General features: G+C 37.1%; 1 protein-coding gene across 1 annotated transcript; it reads left to right on the top strand.

Annotated features, from left to right (window-relative positions):
* The first annotated feature begins 1,010 nt into the window (after positions 1 to 1,010).
* On the top strand, positions 1,011 to 5,439 carry LOC113274868 (leucine-rich repeat receptor protein kinase EMS1-like). Its single transcript, XM_026524282.1, has 2 exons — positions 1,011 to 4,465; positions 4,561 to 5,439. Exons 1-2 carry the CDS (start codon positions 1,238 to 1,240, stop codon positions 5,263 to 5,265), a joined length of 3,933 nt encoding a protein of 1,310 aa, XP_026380067.1. The 5' UTR covers positions 1,011 to 1,237; the 3' UTR covers positions 5,266 to 5,439.
* The last annotated feature ends 7,485 nt before the right edge of the window (positions 5,440 to 12,924 follow it).

Here is a 12,924-nt window from a genome sequence, read left to right on the forward strand (position 1 = left end):
ATCGTCAACGCTAATCGTATACATCCAATAGCTAAATTATTAAAAATTAGCACTAGATTATTGTTTTCGGAAGCTTCTCCAACGACACCACAGACAACTATTTAGGCAGTATTTCAAATTTTCAACTTAAACAACATTTCCCAATAGAGAACATTAGTATTGCTCTAGTTTATTTTTTTAAATGAGATCCTTTGACAATATAATACCGTTGTTTTTAAAGATTATCTATGCTCCGGCCCTATCTCAGAGGTACGACAACAATAATCACCCTGTCAAATGTTTTTGTTTAGGAAGTTTGGTTGGCTTTGGGAAAAACCACCTTAATAACCCTTTTAAAAGACAATTACAAGTCAACTAAATCAAATCATATCAAATCAGAAAACAACAAAATCATGAGTAGAAAACAATGAAATCTGCACCATTGATTTCAAAATTTTGTCGTTGTGCCCAAATCGAACATCATGTTTCATCCCTAGAAGACAAGTTTTCTCATTTTTAGTCTTTCTTTAGCAAAATTATATTTTCAGACTTTGTTTCTCTTTTCAGCAGGAAAGACAACTCATCTGACTGACCACATTACTTTCTTTCTTGTTCTCACGTCTTATCAAATCCTCTTTCCATTCTCAATCCCTGTGCAGATACGAAATTTACCAAAACTACCCTTCTTTTTACCATTTTCATGCATAGAAACACGGCAGACTTTAAATGTGATTGCCCAACTCGCCAATAACCCACCCAAGGGTAATTTCGTCATTCGAAAGATCACCCGGGAAATTAATGTTTTGTAGTTTTGAAAAAAAAACTTATGGTTTTAAAGTCCCTGAAAAAGTAAGTTAAATATTCTGTCAGTCCTTTTGACTGGACTACCCTTAATCCTATCCACTTTTCAGGTGTTTTCCGAGGGTATTACTGTCTTTATAAATTCAGTACATTTTGTGTTTTTGTACTACGGACAGCTTTTTCTCAGACATGCGAGGAGGTCTTTTCAAATGTAACGTAACGTTTCGGATTTGATATTTTCAGAGCAAAATTTATTGCATGAATAAAAACACTCTGTTTTTCATGACTCCGTTTGCAGAGAAAATTACAACTTCCAAAGACATCAGTATTTAGTTGCAGAGATTCACAGCTTAAATGCCTCCCTGCCTTCTTGTCTCTCTATCTCTACAGCTCAGTTCCACTCTGTAAAAAAAACCACAAATAAAACCTCCATTGAAGCTCTTCATTTCATGTGAAAATGGCGATGATGAAGATTCTATCTTTCCTTCTTCCTGTTTTTCTTGTATGTATGTTTCTCTCTTCTTCTTCTAGTTTCGTTTCAGCTCAAACAGATGAAAACCCAGAAAGAAAATCACTTTTGTTATTCAAAAACAGTTTAGATAACCCAAGTGTTTTATCTTCATGGAACCCCTCTGTTTTTTATTGTCAATGGAAAGGTGTACACTGTAATAAAGATAACCGAGTTACTTTAATCGTTCTTTCAACTCAGTCTCTGAAAGGTTCCATTTCTTCTTCTTTATTCTCTCTTTCAAACCTCATTACTCTTGATTTATCTGGAAACCAGTTCTATGGCAATCTCTCATCTTCAATCTCTGGTTTAAAATCTCTGAGAGAATTGATTCTGAATGAAAACTCATTATCAGGGGAGATTCCTAGTCAGTTAAGTGAGTTAACACAGTTAGAAACTCTAAAACTTGGTAGTAATTTCTTCACCGGAAAAATCCCAGCAGAGCTCGGAAAACTGACGGAACTGAAGTTTCTTGATTTGTCTCTGAATGTTTTAACCGGAGATATCCCTGTCGAGCTCGGGGAACTGACTCGTATTGAATTTCTTGATCTTGGTAATAATCTTCTGTCAGGTTCTCTTTCTCATACTCTGTTTACACAGCTCAACTCTCTGGTTTCATTAGACATTTCTAATAACTCATTATCTGGTACTATCCCATCGGAAATCGGAAATTTACAAAATCTCACCGATCTTTACATCGGAATCAATCATTTCTCCGGAGTTTTACCACCAGAAATTGGAAACTTACAGAATCTTGAAAACTTGTTCTCTCCTTCTTGTTTGATTAAAGGTCCCTTACCAGATGAAATATCAAAGTTGAAGAATTTGAATAAGCTCGATCTTTCTTATAATCCATTGAAATGTCCAATTCCACAATCAATCGGAGAATTAGAAAATTTATCGATTCTTAATCTTGTGTATTCTGAACTGAATGGCTCTGTTCCGGCAGAGCTCGGTGAGTGCAAGAATCTGAAGACATTAATGCTTTCGTTCAATTCATTGTCTGGTTCATTACCTGAAGAACTATCGAAGTTACCAATGTTATCATTTTCAGCAGAAAGGAACCAACTTTCTGGTTCATTACCATCATGGTTTGGGAAATGGAAGACAATTGATTCGATATTGTTGTCGAGTAATCGATTTACGGGTGAAATTCCACCGGAGATTGGTAATTGTTCTGCACTTAGCCATATTAGTTTAAGCAATAATTTACTTAGTGGTGAGATTCCTGAAGATATTTGTAATGCCATTTCGCTTTCAGAGATTGATTTGGATAGTAATTTGCTAACTGGTACTATTGAGAAGACATTTGTAAATTGCAAGAATTTGACTCAATTGGTTTTGGTTAATAATCAGATTAGTGGGGTGGTGCCAGAATATTTATCTGAGCTTCCACTGATGGTAATTGATTTTGATTCGAATAACTTTACTGGTGAAATTCCAGTGAGTATTTGGAATTCAGTTAATTTGATGGAGTTTTCGGCTTCGGATAATTTCTTGGAGGGACATCTTACTGTGGAGATTGGTAATGCAGAGTCACTTGAGAGATTGATATTGAGTAACAATGGGTTACAAGGGGAGCTGCCCAAAGAGATTGGTAAGTTGACATCGCTATCGGTTTTATCGTTGAATTCGAATTTTCTTAGTGGGGTGATTCCATCTGAGATTGCTGATTGTGTTTCGTTGACGACATTGGACCTTGGAAATAATAGTTTTAAGGGGTCGATTCCGGGGAGAATTGTTGGTTTGGAGCAGTTGCAGTGTTTGGTTCTTTCGCATAATGAGCTCACTGGGTCAATACCTTGGACCCCGTCTGCTTATTTTCGGCAGATTAATATACCTGATTCGAGTTTTGTTCAGCACCATGGAGTTTATGATCTGTCGTATAATAGGTTGTCTGGTTCAATACCTGAAGAGCTTGGTAATTGCTTTGTCATTCTTGATTTGTCACTGAACAACAATAGGCTTTCGGGGAGTATTCCGAAATCGATATCTCGGCTGACTAATCTTACTTCACTTGATCTTTCCAGTAATGCACTTACTGGGACGATTCCGGATGAGTTACGGTATTGTGTTAAGCTTCAAGGACTGTATCTTGGAAATAACCAGCTTACGGGTATGATACCTGAAACACTTGGTTATATCACTAGTCTTGTGAAGTTAAATTTAACTGGTAATATGCTTTCGGGTGCTGTTCCTTTGAAGTTTGGAGAACTGGATGGACTTTCTCATTTGGATTTAAGCTCGAATGAACTTACAGGAGTCTTGCCTTCGTCTCTTTCAGGCATGGTTAATCTTGTTGGTCTCTATGTTCAGCAGAATAAGCTGTCTGGTTCTTTAGATGGACTCCTTCCGAACAATATATCGTGGAGAGTTGAAGTTCTGAATTTGAGTATGAATTTCTTTGATGGGAATATCCCAAGTTCTTTGGAAAATTTGTTGTATTTAACGTATTTGGATCTTCATCAAAACATGTTTACAGGAGAGATTCCTGTTGAGCTTGGGGCACTTGAACAACTTTTATACTTCGATATCTCGGGCAATTCGCTTTCTGGAACAATTCCTGATAGTTTGTGTGCGCTTTCAAATTTGTATTACTTGAATTTGGCTGATAACAGATTGGGAGGTTTGGTACCGAAGATTGGAATTTGTCAGAATTTCTCGAAGATTTTTCTTTCTGGCAACAAACATCTGTGCGGGGGAATTCTTGGTATGCACTGTGAGATGAGTGGGGTTCATGGAGTACCACCATTTTTGAATTCATGGGGATTGGCAGGAGTAGTAGTGGGTAGTGCATTTGTTGCTCTTGCGGTTGTTTACGTGTTGATGAGAAGGAAAATCAGCAGCAGCAGGGAAAATCCTTCAATGAAGTTCGACGACAGCAAGTTTAATAGCTCAAGTGATCCAAATTTCTATTATCTTAGCAGTAGTAGATCAAAAGAGCCTCTAAGCATCAATATTGCCATGTTTGAGCAGCCTCTACTGAAGCTAACCTTAGTTGACATTCTTGGAGCAACTAATAATTTCTGCAAAACAAACATTATCGGAGATGGAGGGTTTGGAACTGTGTATAAAGCAATATTGGAGGAAGGAAAAACAGTTGCTATTAAGAAGTTAAGCCATGCAAAAACACAAGGTCACCGCGAATTTCTAGCCGAAATGGAAACATTGGGCAAGGTAATATAACAGTCTCCGAGTCTTCCAATTCTACTTTTAAATTTATCCACTAGTTATCGTATTGATTTTGGGTGATACATTTTATCATTTTACAGGTAAAGCATCAAAATCTCGTGTCGTTACTTGGGTACTGTACTTTTGATGAAGAAAAACTTCTTGTGTATGAATACATGGCAAATGGAAGTTTAGATATGTGGTTGAGAAACCGAACCGGAGCTCTTGAAGCTCTTGACTGGTCTAAGCGTTTCAAGATTGCGTTAGGATCTGCTCGAGGACTATCTTTTCTGCATCATGGTTTCATTCCTCACATCATTCACAGAGATATTAAAGCAAGCAACATTCTACTAGACGAAGATTTTGAACCGAAAGTTGCAGATTTCGGCCTTGCAAGACTAATCAGTGCTTGTGAAACGCATGTCAGTACTGATATTGCTGGAACTTTTGGTTACATTCCACCAGAGTATGGCCAGAGTTGTAGGTCTACAATAAGGGGAGATGTATATAGTTTTGGTGTTATCTTGCTTGAATTGGTTACCGGGAAGGAGCCGACTGGTCCTGATTTTAAGGAGATAGATGGTGGAAATCTGGTTGGCTGGGTGCATCAGAAGATCAAGAAAGGTGAAGCCATTGATGTTCTTGATCCGATGATTATGAACGTTGAGACGAAACAGGGAATGCTGCGAGCATTGCAGATTGCAACTTTATGTGTAACTGAGAACCCAGCAAAAAGGCCAACAATGCTACAAGTATTGAAGTTCTTGAAAGGAAACGACGAAGAGGAATCTGCGCATGATCCATAATCATTGTTCTAGTGTTCCGTTAGTACTGTAAATTTTTAAGTAAGGCTTGTAATTGTTAATTTCTTCGTCCTCTGGTATCTTATACTAGTATATTTTAGACGAAAGCAATCCATCAATGTTATGTAGGCCAAGTAAATGTAACAAAGAGATTTACACCAACCACATCTAAGGATTATCAGCAACAATTCTCTCGCCGTGCTCGTCAACATCGCAGTCCATGTAATTCTTCCAAAACCAGTGCTGCTTCCAAACTTTTTCAGCCATATCCTCTATTGGAACGTTTTTGGTTTCCGGCACAGAAATACATAATAGCTTTCATATGGCATGTCATTGATAAGAATGCTTGTGCTATAATGAAAGTGGCAGAGCGTGTTTGAATAATCTGAGAATGTGAACCTCCCTGTCCTTGTTTCCGGCGGGAACGTCTCACTTGGAATCAACCTAATGGTTCTCAGGACCATGCGGAGCTCATGACGTATAAACAAATCAAAATCACCACACAGGTTGATTATACAGAGCCTAATGGTCCGGTCTCGTTCAGATTCAGCTGCAGGATTGTTCCTATACATACCTGGAATACTAACATTAGGCAACATGCTGAAAGAAGTAGTGTTCTTCTCCCAAAGATATCCACTGTATAAATTGCAAGCGCTGTACTGACAACGTTTACTAGCCCCGAAAGTCTGAAATAAAACTGGTGCATAGTACAAAATAGCACAGATACCTGTAAACTGCTGGAATACTTGCATCAATAGACCGATAACAAGAGGAGGTCTGCTAGAGGGTTGCATAAGTTTCATGTATGGGTTTTTTGTTTCTTGAGCGAATACAGTAGCAACTACCATTCCATTATATTCATTGTCAACTTGGAATTTTCTCAAGAATGGTTCTTGCTTTTTGTACTTGACCATGCTCTAATAGACTGGCAGGCGTTTCAGGGATGATAAAAGAACCAACAAAGAGCATAAGAGCAGGAACTCCTGCTAGACTTAAAGCTAATAGTTATAGTAAAACACAATATCCTTATGGGAACCTGAATCCTTTTTCATTCTTAGAGTTATCGTAGAATCAGAATTTTAGATATTTCTCTAGTTCAGTTTGTAATGCGCGTTCCTACCAAGTAACTTCTTTTCTTGTCATGCATAAATTTTTGGAACTGAACTTGGTCATTGTATGTGTATTGCGGAGTCGTCTAGTTCTCATGCTGGTTCGGCTAAACAATAAATTCTTTCTGCGTAACTTGGGCAAATTAGGCTCATATCTGGTGACAAATTTTATCTTTCGCATCAGCATTTTCGAAGTAAGCAAGCATTTGCTGATGGATATGTGCGTCATTTTTTGCAGGGGCATAATTTAACAGTGGCTTAAGTCATCATGTAAAACTAGTTCTGATAGTTCTCCTTCTTGTCTCCAACGAACTACAACTAACTTGATTTCTATAGCAGCAACAACATGGACTTAGTGACCGAGATTTTTGAGCAGTAATAGTAGTCACACAAAATGTCTAAAGACATTGTCCAAATATTGTCTCCACGCTCAAGCAGAAATATTGAGTAGATGATGTCCATCTACAAGCAGGTGGTCTTATTTAGGAAAAGGTTAAATCTATACTATAAGCATAGCGCTGAGGTTGCACACTGAATAGATACAAAGAAACTAAGAAAGCAATGGGTCTGACGCGAATAAACCACATTTAGCAGTACTCCGACGCCTTTGAAAAACTATAAAGCGATAACTAAATAAGTTCGCAAGGGATATATACCTAGGACACTGTGATAGTGTGATCGTCATTGTCAACTACAACCACACCCCTATGATAATCTGTCAATAATTCAAGTCATAATAAAGATAATCTCAAGTATTATTAAGAAAATGATAGTATAACAACCGAACTTACGTGTAAACCCTAATATTAGAACTCACACTACTTCTCTCCAACGCACTACGAGACTAAAAAAATCTTAACCCCTTTTACAATACTCTTATGTCCCTTAGGCTGGCTCTAATGGAAACCCAAGATTCAACTTTTTTGGGTCTCCCACGTCATCAAAATTCAAATATCAGGTTTAGTGGAAGTTCAAGATACAAAGTGAAAAAGTTGTTTCAGATTGCGTAGACGCTATTTGAAATGGTGTATCATTTTCAACCGTTAGATCTCCAATAAGATTATCAATCCAAGGGTGTATATGATCATGGTGTTTGACTTTAGGATTCAGTATTTCCCATACGCCATTTCAAACCGCGTCTACTGCTTTTTTGGTACGCAATTTCAAAGTGCGTGCCTGGATTGCTTCCATATCGCATCCAAGCAAAACGCTGCACTCTCTGGGAATCAAGCAAACAATAGTCTTATTAACGACACTTCAATGTGAGAAACTTGGATCTTGGATCCCATTAGAGCCAGCCTTAGGCCAAGTCCTATGAGGTAGATTTGGCTACTAGACTAGCCAAAAAGTGTTGCAGATTAAAAAAAAAAACATTGTCTATTTGTTAACACTACTTATCTCATTAATGGTCCAACAAAAGATCTGCGATACATCACTCCATCGCGCAACTCATAATTAGTGGATTTACTTTTGATCTTGTTTGCTAGTATTCCTTCGCGCTGTAATTCAGCCTTTTCCAAATATGCTTGGACTGGAGCTCGTCAATCTTCCTTTCCCAACTCTTTTTCTTCTTCATGACTTTCTTTATATATTGATGGATGCTTTAGCATAGCGATTATCTTTTATGCAAATATGTTTCCAAATGATGTTTATGCGAGTTGAATAATGCTGGACAAGTTGAAGGTACTTTTGAAGCGAAAGATCATTTATGTTGTACTGTCCTTGTATTTGTCTAATGACTAACTGTGAGTCACTAGTTAATATGATATCATCCAATTCCATTTCTTTTGCTAATCTCAGAGCATGTACTACCTCTTCATATTCTGTTTCATTATTTGTGGATTCAAACTCCAACCTAAAAGTATGTACCACTTTAGATCCTCCTGGTGAAGTGAAAACAATTCCAATTCCCTGCCTTTACTGTTTGCTGATCCGTCCACCAATATTTCCCACCTCCGCGGGTTGCACTCTTTGAGTAAATCATGTGGGTCCGTGCACTCATCACCAACGTTCATCATCTCCTCCACCTCTTCATCCTCTTCTAATGAAACTCCGTTAGAAAATATGCAATCACTTGAGATTTTGGGAAACATAATATCTCGTATTTCACTCTGAACTGCTTAATTTGTGAGTTCCATCTTTCTACTCTTCCTACCCTTTTGGAATTCTTAAGGACTAATTAAATTGGAGTCCTTGTTAATACCTTGATCCTATATGCTTGGATGTAAGTGTGAAGCTTTTGAGTTGCATACACCAATGCTAGTATTAGTTTCTAAATCTTCGTGTAATTCTTCTCTGTTGAGCTGAAGGTTTTGCTAATGTAGTATATCGGATTTTCCACTCCTTCATCAGAGTGGAGTAATACCACACCAAGAGCGTAAGGTGTTGTCGCGAGATATATTAACAGCTCTTCGCCTGGCTCGGATTTTTGCAATATGGATATATTTGCAAGATAATATTGTATACTCTGTAGCGCGTACTCACATTCTTGAATCCATGTGAAAGTGGTTCCCTTTCTTAGAATATTAAAGAAATTTTTATATTTATCTGACGAACGCGAAATGAATCGCCCTAAATATGCAAGCAGACCATTCAACTTTTGAACATATTTTATAGTTGCAGGTGATGGCATATTCTTGCACTTTCGGAGGATCTACTTCAATCCTATTTTTTGAAACGATATAACCCAAAAACTTCCCTAATGCGACTCCAAAAATGCACTTTGCAGGATTCATTTTCATTCTTAACTTTCGCATCTGATCGAGTATCTTCTTTAAATCTCCCACACGGTCTTCATATTTTTTGCTCTTGACCAGCATAACATCGACGTAAACTTCTAGCTTGGTATGTACATAGCTTGCAAATATCTTCTCCACCATGCGTTGGTAGGTTGCACCAGCATTTTTCAATCCAAAAAGCATTCGTGTATAACAGTATAACCCCCTTGGTGCAAAAAAGGCGGTGTGTTCCTGATCTTCCTCTGCTAACGCTATCTGATTGTAGCCTGAATGTCCATCCATCAGTGAGAGCCTATCATATCCCGTCGCGGATTCTACCATCTGTGGTATATCTGGTAAGGGGAAACTGTCTTTTGGGCATGCTTTGTTCAAGTCACTAAAGTCGATGCAAATGAGAATTCCATTGTTTTTCTTTGGTACCACTACCATATATGCAATCCACTGTGGATATTTCGCATGTCTGATGATCCCTGACTCAATCATCTTATGTAACTGTGCTTCTATTTGCGTGTGATATGTGGTTGCTATTTTTCTTAATCCCTGCTTGAAAGATTTCGCGTTCAGATTGATAGCAATCTTATGACATGCGATCGAAGGATCTATTCCTGCCATCTCGTCCATGCTCCACGCGAACACATCGCTATATTTTGCAATAATTGCACTAATTTCTTTTCTTCCCCCTCTTCCATACTGGTTCCAATTTTTACTATCTTCAGTGCCTCTTGACTTCCCAGATTTATGTATTTCGTTGGTTTGAATGTTGTGAAATTCCCAGCGTTGTCCCAAAGGAGGCTCCTTTATTTGGTGTAGTGATCCGCCTTTGTTTTCCTGGATTTCACTTGGAAGTCCCTTTCCTGCTTTCGATCTTACCAGATAAATTTGAAACTCTTCTTCTTTCTTGTCTTGATTCGCCTTCTTATTTTGATCATTTCTCCGCTTCGCTCTCCCTTCACAATGTCGAATATCCATCTCGTTGCAGAGCTTTGCACTTGCTGAATCCCCTTTGGTATCTCCAATGTCATTGGCATTGGAAAGAGAATGCACTGGTCAAAACGTAGAGGCTACACCCTTTACACGATGGACCCAAGGTCTTCCCATGATCGTGTTGTAAGGAGATTCCACATTTATGACACAAAAGGTGACCTCCATTCTCAGCTTCCCAATAAGAATGCCCACGATGATTTCGCCCTTGGTCTTGGTTGCGACTCCGTTGAAACCATGAATATTGTTAGCAGAATAAATAAGGTCCGAGTCCTTTTGATATTGTACACCGGTACTGTTTTTCGCGCTTGAGGATAGTTTCTCTTCTTTAGGGATGATGTGAGTAACACTACTTTCTCCTTGTCTTGTTTACTTTGTTCTGTTCACTTAGTAGTATCCTCTCTTTGATGTTTCCGCCTTTGATATCTCTCATCTTTGTCGCAGTCTTTTCCCTGAATTCGCCTTTGATAATATCCTTCTTTATTTAAATCGTCTCCTTCTTCCTTTCCCTACTTACTTTTTTTTTTCCTTCAAATCTTTAGCACGCGAAATCGTGAATTTCATATATTTGTTCGCTGGTACAATTCCAAATCACGAACTCACATAAACTTTTCACAAAGATATTTTATGTTTGCTCACAGATGTTTAAAATGATGTATTCGAATAAACTTGAATAATGAACACTTAATAGTGCTTAAAACATCTTCAACTAAGAACGCTTAAAGGAACTGAAAGAAGTAGACTTGAAATACCAAAAAATAATGAATTAGAAACCTTTAAAACTCAACAGAACTTAGAAATTCTTCAGATCTAACATGAAAAACTTGAAATCATATGGAAAACTTCTAACAAATTCTAGATTTACGGCTGAAAGTCGAAGAAAACCCCCAAAAATATGGTGAAACCTTGAAAATGAAGGGTTATGCAATATTGGATCTTGCGAAAACAAGATGATAAAGAACTTTTAAACGATGAAAGTAATGACCTCAAACCATTTATCCAACTTAACATGTGGGGATAAATCCTTTTACTCCTCCAAGTTGTTTCTATGCGCCAAAATGTAGTTGCAGGAAATTCTACAACCACACCCCTATGATAATCTATGAACAATTCAAGTCATAATAAAGATAATCTCAAGTATTATTAAGAAGATTTACAATGGAAATTATGTGTAAACCCTAATCTTAGAAATCACACTACTTTCTCTCCAAGGCACTACCAGACTAAAAAGATCTTAACCCCTTTTACAATACTCTACTGCACCTTATATAGGATTTTACACAGTGGATGACAGCTAAGAAAGCCTTCTTTCTCGCCTTTTATTTCGGTTATGTTCATGCGATGTTATCGTGTTTACACTAGAAAGTCAACATTTTCCTCACAAAAGGTATCACACGTTTTGCGTGAACCTTATCCTCGCATTGGCTTCATTATGACGTCATTGGTACATACTTCACTAGTGACGTAGTGGGGCTGTGTATCGCACTTGGTATAAATTTTTCTTCGCGCTATTCAGTCTTCTTTACTCGTCTTATCTAGGCAATGTGATATTTCGTATCTTCATTCGGTCCTATTATTTTAAAATCAGAATAGTGTTGCAATGAACTTGTAAGATTAAAAATGTTTTCACTCGAAGTATATTCATATATAGACAACTAACGAAAGAAATAAGCTTTATTACTGATCAAGTCAAAGATAACAACAAGATAATATATCTATCTTGAATCAAACAAGAAAAATAAAACTTAATATTTGCTTTTGAGATGATTATAAAAGTTCTAAAAAAGAAATAATTGTTGAATCACTTGCCGATATATCTTTAAAAAAGTCTTCAGTAAGATATGAGTCTTTCTTCCATGCCTTCGAAACTTTTCTGGTGGTTCCTTCATCCATCGTCACCCAAGATTTCAAGGAAAAGAAATTCTCTACGTGACTAGAAATGTAATAATCATGAAAATTACTATTATAATATTCGTTAGGAATTCTTACTCCACTTAATTCTTTTGAATACACATTGTAGAACCTAACAACCTTACGTTTTTTATTCCTCCAAAACAGAATCAACTTGTTAGAAAAATTCTGAATATGTATATCAGCACAAGGAGGATGATTCTTTAATTCTCTTGGAAGATCGAACGTAATAGTTTCCTTAACCCAAATGTGTTTATCAGTGTCTTTCAACATATATAATACAACCTTACCTTCATAATGACTGAATTTCTCTTTATGAGCATAACAGAAACAACCTTTGCACTGGAGACAATGATTAACTTCATCCACCTCAGATAGACCCATATTCATCCACCATCGATTGCATACGGGAGACAATGATTAACTTCTCAAGCCTACTAGGGTTATAAATTTAAAGTGAGAAAGAAAACCATCGACCACAATCACTACTACGATCACAAGATAAACCATTATCATACCCAATCATATAGTTATATCGGATTTCGTTTTTATCATAACGTAGGTCCATGTTCTTTCTCCAAGTAGTAGAGTCTCTTCTTGTTGGGATAATTATGGAATGCAAAAATGATAATTGGCTTCTTTCGAGATTTCAACACAGTGAAATTTGTTGAATTGTTGTTGATTAAGTTGCACCATAACTTAAACACACACTCGAATCTCATCACAGATTTAACAGGTGATTTATAGAATATATGTAGAAGTGCATCGCCTGGAATATAAAGGTTACTCAACAAATACTTTTAGAGATTCGTGGAGAATTTAAATGAGTCACAAAAATTAACAACTTTCTAAGAGTTGTATAGAATTAGGTAAAATCTTGCAGAGTTATGAAGAGTTATATAATGTCCTATAGAGATTTGTAG

Source organism: Papaver somniferum, chromosome 4, assembly GCF_003573695.1.
Source record: "Papaver somniferum cultivar HN1 chromosome 4, ASM357369v1, whole genome shotgun sequence".
In the NCBI taxonomy this organism is placed as follows: domain Eukaryota; kingdom Viridiplantae; phylum Streptophyta; class Magnoliopsida; order Ranunculales; family Papaveraceae; genus Papaver; species Papaver somniferum.

Coding starts and splice junctions, on each gene's coding strand:
- LOC113274868 (XM_026524282.1), top strand. CDS start 1,238: ATGGCGATGATGAAGATTCTATCTTTCCTTCTTCCTGTTTTTCTTGTA. Junction 4,466..4,560: donor AAATGGAAACATTGGGCAAG/GTAATATAACAG, acceptor ATCATTTTACAG/GTAAAGCATCAAAATCTCGT.